We start from the raw sequence: 15,311 nt of genomic DNA, 5'->3' as shown, positions 1-15,311 counted from the left end.
GTTTCAAGCTTCTTTCTTTTGTATTTTTCTTCTTTGCCATCCCAGTACGCAGCCTGCTTTCAAAACTCCGAGGAGACACTTCTGGATGAAGACCGACCATGCTGATAAAAATTCCATTTCTTGTCCTGACTCACCAGGGCCTGGGGCTGTCAACCGTCAGAGACCACCTTCCTCCTTTAGGGGTCTTGAGGCAGGCTCCAACATTTGCCTCCAATTGAAGGGTCTAGGATTAGTCTTGATGGGTGTTCACAGTTGACAGTCTGTGTGAACATCAGCACCCAGCATTTAAAATGTGTGGCAGAGGCAAGAAGGAGAGAGACACTGCAGCCCCTCTCTCTCCCTCTTTATTATTTTTTTCCTGCTCTCTCGCTCTTTATTACTTCTCCTCAGGGAGGGGTATGTGTGAAAGGGAGCTTGGCACAATTCCATGGAGATGCCCCTCTGCAAAGGGGTGACTCTACTGAGGCCCTAACGGGGGGGGGGCAGAAAGAAAGTGCGTGTTATAAAAATCAGTAACTTGGTGCTAATTTGTTCTTGACATAGAAGACAGTTTGGGATCTAAGTACTCTGCCTGAACAAGAGTGATCCTGAAAGGAAACTGGGAATAAGGCAGCTTAAACTTAAGCTGCCTGGCTCCTTAGTGCTCATCACCCCATCAGCCCAAGCCATTGAGGAGGGGGAGGAGGGTCTTGTACTTGTACGTTTGGAGTTGCACCTGTCAGAAGTCCCTTTAAAGAGCAGCAGGTTTTCTCTGCTTTCTACAGTTCCTTGTGTGAACCCAAAGAGACTCTTGCAAGCATCCCGGCCTTTCCTTTTGCTCAGTCAGAATCTGCTTCTGTTTCTTTGAGAGGGGGGGGGGGCGGGGTGGGAACTCTCCGGTATCCCTTTTGTATGCTGAAATGGCAATCTGTCCTTCTGCCCCTCTCCTTTAGCCTCTGCTTCTCGCTGAGTGTATTTCATCATTTCCTTCCCCACATCGGGATGAAGTCTGCATTTGGGAAATCCAATCGCCCAATCATGTCTGATACAGGAGAGAGCCCTTTTCCAGACAAACTGGGGCTTTGGGGAAAGCCTCTGAGGTCCGAGTTTGAGACTCTGGTTTCGGCACCAAAGGCTCGGTGAGGTCCTTGTCCACCGTGAGCTGACCGCCACAGCTGGAGCCTTCCTAGCTAGATTTTTTAAAAATTATTATTACTATTACTATTATTACTAAAACTCCAGGTTTGCCTCCATTCTCAGCTCCAAGCCCCAATTTAGAGACTTCGGTAGTCAAAGCCATCTGCTTGAGAACCGGAGCCTCTCAGACACGTCTCTCAGTCCAGAGCCTAGGAGGAGGAGCCATCCTCTTCTCCCTAGGTCCCTTTGCGTCGGCCAAATTAAGCCTCTCTGCCCCCCTCCCCTAACAAGGCTTGCCTAGGGGGCGTTGCCCCGTCCCTTTAAATCTCCCAACTCTCCCCTCCTTTTCCTTTCCAGAGAGCCAATCAACAAAGTTCTCATTTCTTTCCGCCCCGCCCCATCTCCCGGGGAGGGAACCCCAGGAGACCCAGGCCTAGCATCACGTGCAGCGGCTGTGGTCACGTGGGAACCAGGGGCGTGCTATGGTGAGGAGGGCGGGAGTCTCCGGATTTCTTAATGAAGTGTGTCCGCATGCGTAGTGGGAATGCGGCTAGGGAGGGGGAAGCACCGGGGGGGGGGGGGAGGGAGGAGGAGGGGAGGGGTGGAGAGAGAGAGAGAAGGGAGGAGGGATGGGGGAGGGAAAAAGAGAGCGAGGTGTCTCCCTAGCTCGCTGCCTCTGGCAAGTGGAGTTTTTAAAAAGCTGGAGCAGATCATGTCATGACGACTTCGCTGCTCCTGCACCCGCGCTGGCCGGAGAGCCTTATGTACGTCTATGAGGACAGCGCGGCGGAGAGCGGCAGCGGCGGCGGCGGGGGAGGCGGCGGCGCGGGCGGCGCGGGGGGCGGCTGCAGCGGAGCGAGCCCCGGCAAAGCCCCGAGCATGGACGGGCTGGGCGGTAGCTGCCCGGCCAGCCACTGCCGCGACCTGCTCCCGCACCCTGTATTGGCCCGCCCGCCGGCTCCTCTGGGTGCCCCTCAGGGCGCCGTCTACACGGACATCCCAGCCCCGGAGGCGGCGCGCCAATGCGCCCCACCGCCGGCGCCCCCCACCTCGTCCAGCGCCACCCTGGGCTACGGTTACCCATTTGGGGGCAGCTACTACGGCTGCCGCCTGTCGCACAACGTGAACCTGCAGCAGAAGCCTTGCGCCTACCATCCGGGAGACAAGTACCCAGAGCCGTCGGGCGCCCTGCCTGGTGACGACCTGTCCTCCAGGGCTAAGGAGTTCGCCTTCTACCCCAGCTTTGCCAGCTCCTACCAGGCAATGCCCGGCTACCTGGACGTGTCGGTGGTGCCTGGGATCAGCGGGCACCCGGAGCCGCGTCACGACGCGCTCATCCCTGTTGAAGGCTACCAGCACTGGGCTCTTTCCAATGGCTGGGACAGTCAGGTGTACTGCTCCAAGGAGCAGTCGCAGTCCGCTCACCTCTGGAAGTCTCCCTTCCCAGGTAAGGAAGGGGCTTGAGCGGCGCCACCGCCGCCGCCAGGGACCCCTCCCCGCCCTGCCTGCCCCGCGGCTCCGCGCCTCAGCCACCCCCGCCGTCTGGCCCCGGCGCGCCGGCTCGGCTAGGCTGTCGATGGAGCCGGCCGGGCGAGCTATGCTGAGGAATGCGCTGGGGAAGAAATCTGCTCCGACACGTTCCCCGGAGCTGCCGGGTCCAGAGTGAAGCAATCAGAGGCGCCCGAGCGCCGGCTCGGCTCCGCTCTGGTTGGGAACTCGCCTCCTCCTCCCCCAGCCCGCTCCAGCCTCATTCAGGGATCCTGGCCCCTAAATCCGCTTCCAGCCAGGAATGGGTTGGGGTTGGGCCTCTGGTGTCTTGGAACTTAGTCCAAAACCCTCAACCCAGTGGATAGTTGGGATTTGGGGAGAGTATAAGAACCTTTACCTCGCCCGAGTTTTCAGGAGCTGTCAACCACCAGATACTATAGCATTAAAATGGGGATCTAATTCTCCAGAGCCTATAGAAATGTACACTATTTTTTTCTTTTTAAATTTAACCATGGATGTTTTATAAGAGCACAGAAGAGATTTAAAAAAATCTCTGTAGAGGGAATGTATCCTCTCCTGGAATGCAATTTTTTTTTCTTTGCCGCTCTGGTACACAGTTTTAATCCTGTGAATCCACTGCCAGGTCCTCCAAGTGAGAGTTACTGGCATTCCAGACAGAGAAGGGGGTTCTAAAATGGGAAGTGGGAGAGGCAGACCTGTGCGGTGGTCCGGGATCCAGACCACTCTCGTCTGGCTGTGTATGCAAGAAGAGAGCACTCTGTTCCTCTGTGGCTGTCTCTGAATAGGAAAGGATTCCATACCGCCCCCCTCACTCCTCAGAGGAGAAAGACCAGCCCAGATTTCCCAAAACTGCATCAGAAGCTTTGGGTTCCACTCTGATCTGAGAGATAAGGATTTGAGGGTCTAAAGAAGCCAGCATTTGGGTCTACTCTCCCTGTACATAGCTCAGTGGGAGACAGTCCTCTCTTCTAATAGCTCCAAAGATCCTTGAGAGTCCAGAGAAACCTAAGATAGCTTCCCACTGTGCGCAAAAGGAGCCCCCCTACCCTCCCATACCAGGCCTGGGGATTTTTCATTGGGAAGATGAACCCAAAGAACTCTTTAGGGTGGGCCTGAAATTCTTCTGCATCCGGGATTGGGTGGAGAGGTAGATGGAGAAGAATCACTGAATGATATTATAGAATGTAGCAAAAACATTCTGAAAAACAGCACAAGGTCACTTGTTATAAGTCAGTACCAGAGCTAAAACCACATAAGGCACCCTATTTCTCACAGTCAGAATCGAGGACATGGTTGTGGTACAATGGTACCATACACCACCTTCTCCTCATTGATTGTAAGATTTTTTTTATACTATACAAACATATTCATGTGAAACACAGACTGATACATTTCTATAAGATAGATTGTTCATATGTAGGCATTCCATAATGCACTTATAGAAAATAGGCTGCCCTTCACTTCTCTAGCTCATAAGACAGAAAGCTTCTTGAATGAAGGTCCAGCAGGAATCCTTGTGGTAGTGGAATTAAAGGGTCACTGAAAGAGAGCCAGTGGACTGGGAATCTGGTGCTGACCCTGCTCACTGTAGGTAAGGACTCAGGCCTAGAGCAAAAGCAACGTCTTTGGAATGAAGAGTGTACCTAAAAGAGCTGCTGTGGCTTTCCTGTATAGGCATGTGGGTTGTGTGGTGGGTTGGAGAGAAGCTCAGAATTATCTTTGAGCAAATAAACATCTTAAAGATTCCCAGAAACAAGAACAACACACATACACACACACAAACCACTCTGTTAAAAATAAACACGTTTATATCACAGCCTCCTAGAGAAAGATATCTTTGAAATGAAAAAAAAAAAAACCATACAACCCAATTGAGCTTTAATACACTTGCAAATTACAACAGAGAAGTGGATATAAAATCCAGTGTGCCTCCACTGCTCTGAGCTCATGCTCCCCACTAGAAATAGATTCTGGCTGGCATTTCTCAGTGCCTGAAGAAGTCCAGGAGGGAGGCAGATGAAAAAGAAATTATCTTCAGACACCCTCCATCTTTCTACCCACACAGGTCTTTTAGAAGTAGTGAGATTTTTCAGATAACTCTGTCTATGCAATTGTGGTTTGTTCGGCAACATCTAGCCATAAACACCACTGTCTCTCTTCACTGCCTCTGGCTCTGAGAAACCTCACCTATGATAGTCTGGGCTGGTGTGGGAGATGGAGGCAATTGTTCAGAAAGATCTAGATAATTAGAGCTGTGAGGAGTTGTGGCTTCTTTCTCCCAATTATATAGACCCCTGCTTCACTGTTTCTCTGTTTCTCTGTTTCTCTGTTTCTCTGTTTCTCTGTTTCTCTGTTTCTCTGTTTCTCTGTTTCTCTGTTTCTCTGTTTCTCTGTTTCTCTGTTTCTCTGTTTCTCTGTTTCTCTCTCTCTCTCTCTCTCTCTCTCTCTCTCTCTCTCTCTCTCTCTCTCTCACACACACACACACACACACACACACACACACACACACACACACACACACTGTGATGAGTATAGATACCTTTCTTTTTTCACCAAGAAGGGCAGAAATCCCAGGAGACAATTAGATGGAAGAAGAACAAGACAGTTCTGAGATAGATAGATAGATAGATAGATAGATAGATAGATAGATAGATGAACAGATAGATTATAGAATAGAACAAAACAAAAACAGTGGGTTTTTGGAGCCCGTATATTGACAGTCTTTGAATTTGGATTGGAAAGAGCCACTAGCTGCAAAAGATTGTCCTTAAATCCCAGAGCCTACTAATGAAGTGGGCAGGCTTTGGAGCGCCCTGCACAGAAGCCTCTACCCCAAAACAAAGACTGGCAGGGGATTGTTTTCATTATTTGCTTCTCATAGATATTGATTAGATTTCCAAGTACAAATATGTTAGTGTAGGTGATCTGGGGGGACATTAGGGATGGGAACATTGAGTTAAGTCCACACCCTAGGCAGGGTAGGCACTGCTCAAAGTCTAAGCTACCAGCTGCTCTCACATCTGTGAAGCCCACTTCCTTTCTAGCCAAGACAGCAGACAATGGAAGGTGCTCCTTTGAGGAGGAAAGACAGGAGATATTTCTCCAGGAGGTCAAAACAACCTGCTGTTCAGTTTGACCCAAGGAAACCTTGGTGGAGTCAATCTTTGACATCCAATAGAGGGAGGGGGAAAAATGACCAGTTTAGAGCAGTTACCTACCTTTTAACCAGAATTTTTAGGATTGTGTTGATTAAACTTCATTAGAAATTTAGAGTTTATATGTAGGGAGCTACAAAAAGTAATTTTTTTTAATTAAGGACAGTTAACTGGTTCATTCAAAAACTGAAACACACCCATATCCTCACTTTACCCTTCAACAAAGGGGATGTACTAGGAGGGCCATTTCTCTTTTGACCCTTACTCTGACTTTATGTGAAGAGTCAGAGAATCTAGATTCCAGCTCTGCCATTCAAGTCACTGCCTTACTATGAACCTCTGATTTCTAGTCTTGTAAAATGCATTTAATAAAAAATACAACTGAAGAAGTATTCTGGGGATATCACTACTTATTTTCTTCATTTTTATTCTTGCCCCAGAATTATCTGTTACTTAAATATAGTTCCATCTATAAGAGTAAAACAAATTGAAGACGAGTTATTTAAAACTTTGTAACTTTTTAACTTGACAGTTCATATCTACTAAACCAAACCGAGTGGCTGGTTGGTTTGTTTGTTTATTTGTTTGTTTGTTTGTTTTCCGGATTAAAAAATCTTGGGTGTCAGAGGAACATTGACAAGTTGGATAGATCATTTTCCTGAGAAATTGTAACCATGAAGGCATCTTGTGCCGGCCACTGGAACCCCTTTCCATTTTCTTCCTGGGTACTTTATTTCTATCTGCATTCTGTTGTGATCTGCCTCCCACATCCCCTCTCTGTTTACCACTAAACCATGGGTCTTGGGGGGTACTCACTGGGAATGGCAGTGTAGGGAAGATGCTTATAGAGTGGGGTGTAAAGAAACACTTCAGCAGATTCTCTGCTTTCATGCTGGGGTCATGTCTAATACTTTCAAAGGAACATAAGAATGAAGAAGAGAACTCAGACACTCAGTCCTTGTTAGAGTCTACCTGAAGTCCAGTGATGCCATAGAAAGCAATGAAGGCAGAGCTAGCTATTCACATAATCTCTCTTATCCTCCCACTATGGTCTTTCACTGCCAATAGTGCAGGTGGGGAGTGCCATCCTATTGTGAATTCCTGTGAAATGCTCTAAACCTGAAGAAATTAAATAAGTGGTGGCTGAGATTGCAAGGGTGGAGCTTAGGGTAGCTGGGGTTTAGAAAATTTCTTTCAGCTTTGGAAGAACAGACATAGGAAGGTTGGAACAGGATTTTTTTTTCTTCCTTTTGGTAGAACCTAGGTATGGACCTCCTCCTATGGGGATCTGATTTCCTTACACTGAGCCAAGATCTTCTTCCTTGGGTGGTGGTAGATGATTCACAACAGTGGAGCCCTTTTTGTAAGTGACTGATCCCTCAAGCAGTCTGGCTTCATCTGATAGTTTCTTCTCTATGTTGGTGAATCAGGTCCCATAGTGTCAGGCTAGACTCATTCATGAGCCTGGGCACCTTCAGGCTGAAGGACCCACTTGATGGTCTGAGCCCCTGTAGCTGACACCCTGATTGTTATGCACTCCTCAAACTTACAATGTAAGTCCTTCCCCCCCTCCCACACACACACACAAAGGGGAGATTATAGGATGTAGGAACCCTGTTGTGCTAACTGCAGAATGAAGGAGTTTTTCTTTTTGTTTTTGTTTTCTAAATACCGGCACTCCAGCAAGCAGGAGGAGAACTTGGAGCATCCAATTTAAGGGTCCAAGGTTTCTAATAAAGGGTGTTGTGTAGAGCCATAGTGGAGATTGAGGCAAAAGGGGGGAAATCAATAATACAGATTCTCTGTTTAAATTTTTAATGATATTTTATCATGGATTTTTTTGCATTGTTTTGATTTTCTTTTTAAAACACGTGCCTTAAAATATTATCTTGATTACTGCGTTTTTTTGAGCGCCCTCCTTTAAAGTTTGTACCTAGAAGGAAGCTAGTATCCCAGTAGCCTCACCTTCTCTGTGGACTTACTAATAGTGGGAGGGGGGGGTACTTAGAATTAGGGCGCCTCGTCATGCAGTACAATCTGGCGGCCCAGATGAGACCTTGTGGGAACTTCCAACCGCCTCGCATCCGAGTAGCCCTTAGCCGCCCACCTCACTTGCTCCTATATGCCTTCTCTCTTCCTCTAGACGTGGTTCCTCTACAGCCCGAAGTGAGCAGCTACCGGCGCGGGCGCAAGAAGCGCGTGCCCTATACCAAGGTGCAGCTGAAGGAGCTAGAGAAGGAGTACGCAGCCAGCAAATTCATCACCAAAGAGAAGCGCAGGCGCATCTCAGCCACCACGAACCTCTCGGAGCGTCAGGTCACCATCTGGTTCCAGAACCGACGCGTGAAAGAGAAAAAGGTGGTCAGCAAATCGAAAGCGCCTCATCTCCACTCCACCTGACCGGTCCGTTTGCCCGCCCGCCCCTCCCGTCCCGACTATTTATGTCACTGCTTTGTACCATAACGGAATCCACCCGAAGGACGCTGCACCGGCGCAGACCACTATTTAATCTTACCGAGAAAGAAGAACAGCTCTGCCTTACCCTAGTCTCATTCCACCCCTAATCTCACCGCCCCCTGCCAGATGGCACCCACTCAGCATCCGCAGCTGTAGAGGTGGGTTCGAATGGGGTACCAGAGAAAGACTGTCTCTAACCCCCTGGCCTTTGTGGCTTGTCCCACTAGAAAGCCGAGTGGCCTGGAGAGCCCAGTCATTCCTACCAAAGCAGGACTGGGGGATTCCAAATTACTCAGTTCTTGCCTCTTCCTGTGCCTCAGCTTGTGGAAGAACCTACTTCTGGGGTGCATGGACATGGGATCTGGGGAGCTCTTTCTTTCTTTCCTGTTCTCCCTTTTTACTGTCATTACTGAACTCCGTAGGCAAGGTTTACCCAGTTACAATTTTTCTGTGCATCTTTTAAAAGTCGTGTGAATATTGATGCTAATCCTTAGGGCCCGGCAGTGTAACGTAATTCAAACTGAACCGTTCTTGTAGATCTGATTTTCTTTTCTGTTTTTTCTTTTCTTTTCTTCCTCTCTCTCTCTCTCTTTCTTTTCTTTCTTTTTTTTTTTCTGTCTGTCTCAACAAAAGCTGGAGTTGGTGCAGTCCCTAGCCACATCCTAACCCAGAAATGATTCCCCGGGAGGTGCCTTTGACCCCACTGCCTCCTCTGCTTTGCACTCTTAGTCCTAAGGAAATCCAAGGAGGACAAAAACAAAAAACAAAACAAACAAACAAAAAAACAACAACATCCAGCCACAATGCTAAGTGTGGCTTCTGTCTCTTTCTTTCTCATGGTGAGGTTGGGAATCAGGCCAGGCTTAGAATCAGAACTTTTTATAAACTTCTTTAAAGGAGATAGAGGGTGGGTCCCTCAGAAGATCTTCAATCTTATCTCTACATAAGCAGTAGCAGATAGTGGAGAGGAGAGACCACACACTTTCATTTTTCACTGATTTCCTAAGCATAGCTTGAGGAGCTGATTGAGGAGGGGTGACATCATTGGTCCTGGATAAACCAGCTAAATGTAGACGCTGCCTAATTTCTCCCTCCTCAAAAGCCAACTTGGTGCTGTGGGGGCCCCCTCACCTCTTCCCTTCCCACTGGCTCATTACAAAACAGTGTTCTTTTGAAATGCCCATCTGAAATAGGCTTTTTTTTTTAATGTTGTGTATCTGTATATAGTATTGTGACGTCTGAATGACAATGTATTGAATGCAAAGAAGAAAAAAAAAAACCCCACAAACTCGTTTTTAAAATAAAATATCTTTTTGGTTTTGGCCTTGATTTTATTGCTTGGGATCCTTCTGAAGCCTTTCTTTCCTGGCTCTTCAGGGCAGAATACTATGGCCCAATCCAGTCAGACAGGACCAGGGAAGAGGATACATACCACCTGCAACAGTAGGTCCCCAACTTTTATTTCTCTCCAGTAAAGTTTGGAGATATTTGTATCATCCATTCTGTTTAGAATAGAGAACTTCCCGTCTTAATACCCAACTTCGGTGAATTTACCTTGGGGGAGGGAAAGGTGTGTGTGATCTGTGGAAAAAGCCTGGAAGTGAGAAAAGTTCACTGCTTGGTGATTTGTATGTAAGTTGGTGGCTCTTATCTAGATTTGCTCTCTAACAATGGTGGAGGGGGTCTGGTTCTAGGGTGTTAGGAGGGTAGCATCTTGACTGAGAGATGACTGGAACAATGATAGCAACAGTAAAGGTGGTAGGTATCTCACCCTAGGCTCCTGTAGTCCTACTTCCCAGGGTTCACAGCCAATTCAGGCCTGGGGTTGAGGTTGGGGTTGGGGTTGGGGTGGTCTTAGCACCGTTTGACAGAGGCAGCTTAGAGCTCAGCTTTTCCAGGCCCCAGGCTGTACTCATTTCTTTGTCCCATCAGCTTAAACAGAGAGGTCTGAATACCAGGATCTCTTGAGCCTCCGATTTGTCAGGCCAGTTCCATTTTTATTTTCTAGAATTCCTAAGAACCCTTGTCTTCCAGGAGGTCTGGAGTCTGTGGAGATGGTGCCACTAATTTGTTTTTCTTGTCGCATCTGTGCCTATCTCCCTATCTGGTCGAGTTAATGAGATCGTTAAGTTGTCAGGTTAAGAGACTTTTAAAAAGCAATATAGCCTAAAACAATGTTATCTCAGATTAAATCTTTACTGCAGCAATTTTTATTTATATATGATTTTCCCCCCATCTCCTGAGACACAGAAAGACTGGAGGCATCAGGTTGGAAATCAGAGTTTGTCTTTCTGGTTCTCTTTGCCTGATGGGGCTGAAGCTTTTAAATTTTAACGCTAATAAATGCTTTTTGTGGGGACACACACACACACACACACACACACACACAGAGTCTGAGAGACAAAGAACCTGAAGAATTCACCCTCCATGGAGTCCATGCTACCGAAGTAACTGCCGGCCTCATTCTACACTCAACTCTGGGCTGATTATAGAGAACCACGTACCAGGCAGGGGAAATTTGAAAGGGAATAGGTGACTCCTCTAGAAACAAGAGTCACTATTAATTTTATTTCCCTTTCTTTCCCCATCAACAATCCCAATGTCTTTTCAAAAGCCCCGAGACAAAATGGGTTGTTCAGACAGAAAGGAAGCAAATAAAAAACTTGGGAGTTTTCTAGTAGGGTCTTCAGATCTCAGTCATTGCAGTTATTCGGGTTCTCTTATAACACAATGAAAGCTGAATACTTCATGGGTTAAAGATAATTTTATGTCCCAGGGAGCCCTCCTCATGTGCACACAAACCTACACTTAGTCAAAGGGTCAAGTCTTAGCTGGTGAGGTGGTATACCTGAAGTCCAGTGCTACCATAACCTTAACCTTAACCCTGATTGATTGAAAGAAGTTTAGGGTCCAACTAGGCAACATAACCAGATGACTTTTTCACTTAGGAAAATAGAGTCTTCCTATGAGAAAGGAACCATCCCAAGCTCCTAGACAGGGATGAAAAGAAAAAACAAAAAAGCCTTGTGCAGGCTCCTGAGGACACACTAGGGCACTGGGAAGGCAAGGAAGAATTGCAGGCATTCTGTGTAGCCAGTATGCCCCAATGTGTCCAGGGTACTTTGTATTTTTAAACACTCAACCAAATATATCAGATGCGCCTCTAATCAGAGTAAATAAATATTGTATAAAGCTGTGTGATCTTGTGTTCTCGGGAAGCAACAATGGGAAATGTATTCTTTCCTTGGCTCTTCTTTAAAGAGATAACACTATCTTTGGGGATGTGCCCCCATGCTCTTGAGCAGTGGAGACTGTCCTCCTGCTTCCTGTGTGTTGGTGTGTGTGTGTGTGTGTTGGTATGTTGTTAGCGCACTCATCTCAAACTATAGAGTAATTTTTGTCTTTATTTAGACCTATTAAAGCAAAGCTTCCTCTTCAAGGACAGTCTCCTAAGACTTTGGTTGGAGTAAGTTGGTGTAGGCAAACAGGAGGGCACCAGAGCGTGACAGCAAAGGGCTGTGGACACAGAGGTTTCCTCCTTGAAAACAGAAGTTCTAGTTCTTATAATTTCGTGGCACTCTCAGCTTCTCCAATCTCCAAGGCCCTAGAACTACTGAGGTTTCATAGTACTATCCTTTGAGGGTCACTTTGCCATGGTGCCAGGTACACTTGGGTTGAGTCTTTTGGTGTTGGAGGAGAAAGACCTTCTCAGCCTTCATTATTCCTATCTAGGGCAAGAACAATAGTCCTTCCCTGACAAAAATCCCAGAGTCAGGAACCCACCTTAGAGAACAAGGCCAGCAACTCTCTCAGCAAATCCTTCCATGACTGCTTGGAAGACCATCTTCTGAGTTTGATCCACTTGCGTAAATCATCAGTGGGGACGAAGTGAAGTGATGGGTTAAAACCCCATGTAGATGCATAGCACTGTCATCTCTGTAAAGGTCCCTTTTATTGGAGCTGGGATCCTTGTAGCAGCCCGCTCTGCGCATCCATCACATCACGTTCAAATAAGAATTCTCCCACTCAGAACCCGCCTGAGTCCTGGCATAGTATCAGAGCCCACCTTCAAGAAAACTCCAAGAGCAGACGTGTATCTATCAGACGGACGCACAGTAGTGGAAAGTCGAGGGGCCCTGGGGACCAAAGGGCTTCTGGGAGAGGGAGGAGAAGGAGGAGGGGGCCAGAGCTTTTCCACAACCAACCAGACTCTTCTTTTAGCCTTGACCGTGACTAGGTCTTTCTGACCTTGACATCACAGGATTACCGGGAGGGGGGTGGTGGTGGAAAAGGCCTTGATCTTCCGGTGGCCAAAAAAGGGAGGGCCGCTTGCCCCCTAGACACGCCATCCCTCTTCCCGCCAGAGCCCTCCGCCTCTGTTTACACACAGAGGAGGTGTCGTCTCCAGTCTAGACAGGGGCGCTAATAACGCCCATAAAAGGCGGCCTCTCCAGAGAGGCTCTGGTAACTCAGCTCCTGCTCGCAAGCCGCTGACTTGCTCCCTCTGCTTCTCGCGCCCCGCCCCTCAGATACCTTGGCGGAGCCCCTGGGAAGCCTTGCGGCGGCGGGGGGAGGGGGGATTCAGAGGGTTTCTAGGCTGATAACCTCGACCCCTCGCCCTTCTGAGCCTCTTCAGTCTCCAAAGGTAAGTGGATCCCTGAACTCCCAGCCCAGCGGGGGGGGGGGGCGGTTTTAACAGAACATTTCTCACCCCCCCCCAAGAGCCTTCTGGACTTACTGCTCCTATCTGAAATGTACCCTGGGACTGGGACACTGGGTTTTTTGGAAACAGCTGAGCAGCTAGCTGCATTTGGTAGAACCTAAGGATATCTCTGTACTCTCCAGGGCTGGGGCCTAGCCAGTGGACACTATCATGGACAAAGAGGCAGCCTAAGGAAAGAGGATGCTTGGAGTAGTGCTTCCATGCTCTCTCCAACCCAGCTTTGAGGTGCATGAGGGCAGGCCTGCGGTCCACCCCATTACAGTAACAGTGGGTGTGGCATTTACAAGCATGTTTTTTTAAAAAAACTGGTCCCTACACCTTTCCTGACACTCAGTAATTCACTAGGCGAGGAGATCCTCTGCTGGTGGAGGGGGAAAATGTCACAGTTGGCAGTCTATTTAACTGTTAGCACTACAGGAAAACCTACAGGAGAAAATAAAAGGAGATCTTTCTCATAGAGGTGCCCATGATGGGGGAGTCTTCCAAATGTTCACTCCTGGGAGTTCTCACCACCTCCAAGATTTCTGAATGAAAAGGACCTTTTTGTCCGAGGAGGGACCTAGAGGATCCTGAGCCTAAAAGCCTGCTTGAGCTTCTAGGGTTAGTCCAAGCCTCCACTTCCAAGCTGCTGACCCCTAGAAAGCAGCACAGAGCAGACAATCTCCCAACTGATGCTTTGGTTTGGGACACTTGCAGGAATGGTGAAGGCCAGATAGATTCCCTTCCCTAGAGGAACCAGTGAAGGGTCTAATTAGGGGAGAAAGAACCCTTCCTCTACCCTATCCTGTAGCCTTGTCTGAATGTGAAAAAGGTCCATCCCAAGACTGAAAGGTCCCACAGGGACCAGACTTGGGGTGGGGTGGGGGTTGGACAGTGCATGGAGAGAGACCCTCCCTCCCCAGCCATCATTTTTCTTCTCCTTTACACAGCAATGCTTACATCCTTACAGGGGCCCAGGCCCTGCCTCATTTGCATATGCAGTGAACCCCTTTCTGAAAACCACTAGGCAGTGACCTTGAACAAGCTCTCATGCTCTCGGCTCACCAAAGAGAAGGCAAAATCCAAATAATTCTCAGTTTAGGATTAGCAGCATCACAGCCACTTTGCTTGGGCCACTAGAGCCTGTGGAGATTTTATAATTAACTTATGGCATGTCCAGCCCTGCCACTGTAGAAGCTGAAGACGCTAGAGGAATGGAGGCACAGAGAAAGTGTGGGGAGGTAGAGGGACATCCTGCAGGCACATGATCCTGACGGAGGCTAGCTGAATTTCTTGGGTGTTCATGGGAAACCTTGGACTATACTCTTGCCTTCAGTTTAATTAACCCCTGAGCTAATGAACGTGGCATGGCTGAGTCTGCCCAGCTGTGTCGGAAGCCAGTGGCCTAGAGGACATGCGACTCCCTTCAAGCCTCATGATTTGATGAATCCGCGGGAGAGTTTTGAAGCATCACTTGTTCTCTGTTGACCCACGATGATGATTTTTGAGATGATGGAGTGCCGGTGGCTTGAACCAGACTAAATGCAGCTACCTAAAGCTTTGGGTGCCAAAATCCTCCTGGTTCTCTCCCTTAGCCTCACCAGGCTCTTGGGGGAACAGCTTGATGAGCTGGATTTAGAGTCAAAGCTTCGCACCCTAGCCTCCCGCCGGTCCGGGGCATCCAGGTTGGGAGTGGAGGGGTTTTTTTTTGTTGTTGTTTTTTGTTTTGTCCGAGTCCCGTCCTGAAACCTAGCGGCTACGCTGCTTTGTGCTGCCGGGTTACCTAGAGGAATACAGAGCTATCGCGATGCTCGGGGAAACTGGACGCTTAGGTTGCCTGGGTCCTCAGAGGGGTCCTAGAAACCCTTAAATTTACACTGAGTCTTGGAGAGCAGGATTCTGGGGACAGGGATTTTGTTAAAGGAGGTCGGGGCGCTCCTTGACAGAAATTAGCATGTGTTGCACAGAAGGAAAAGGGGTTTGTGCGTGGGTCTTTATGCCAAGTCTGAAACCTAGAGATGATGGTTTTATCAGGGTCAAATCAGGCTGAGAGAAATCCACGTCTGAAGAAGGAAGCCCTCTCAAGCCATTCTCATTCTCTCCGCAACCAACCCCCACCCCCTACCCCGGGTTGCATCTGCCGCCCTGTGGCCGCTGCTCAGCGGTCTGACCCAGGAGGGTAGGGAGAAAAGCCTAGGGCCTGAGATTTTTGAATTGCGGAAAGATGGGAAGAAGTTAAGACCTTCCTCTTGGGGTCCCTATTCATGGAAATTAGCATTGTCGGAAGGGAAGCTAAAATGGGGAGAAGATCTACTCAACAAAGGCTAGTGGCTGCGGCAAAGCCAGCTCGCATCCCTCACACCAACAATAGC

At 48.3% G+C, this 15,311-nt stretch overlaps 1 protein-coding gene across 1 annotated transcript; it reads left to right on the top strand.

Annotated features, from left to right (window-relative positions):
• The first annotated feature begins 1,833 nt into the window (after positions 1 to 1,833).
• Hoxc13 (homeobox C13) lies at positions 1,834 to 8,180 on the top strand. The gene is made up of 2 exons (XM_021184085.2): positions 1,834 to 2,563; positions 7,924 to 8,180. Exons 1-2 carry the CDS (start codon positions 1,834 to 1,836, stop codon positions 8,178 to 8,180), a joined length of 987 nt encoding a protein of 328 aa, XP_021039744.1.
• Positions 8,181 to 15,311: the final 7,131 nt, after the last annotated feature.

Source organism: Mus caroli, unplaced genomic scaffold, assembly GCF_978045245.1.
Source record: "Mus caroli unplaced genomic scaffold, Mus_caroli_1 scaffold_16, whole genome shotgun sequence".
Taxonomy (NCBI): domain Eukaryota; kingdom Metazoa; phylum Chordata; class Mammalia; order Rodentia; family Muridae; genus Mus; species Mus caroli.
This window is presented reverse-complemented; position numbering and strand designations above follow the sequence as displayed.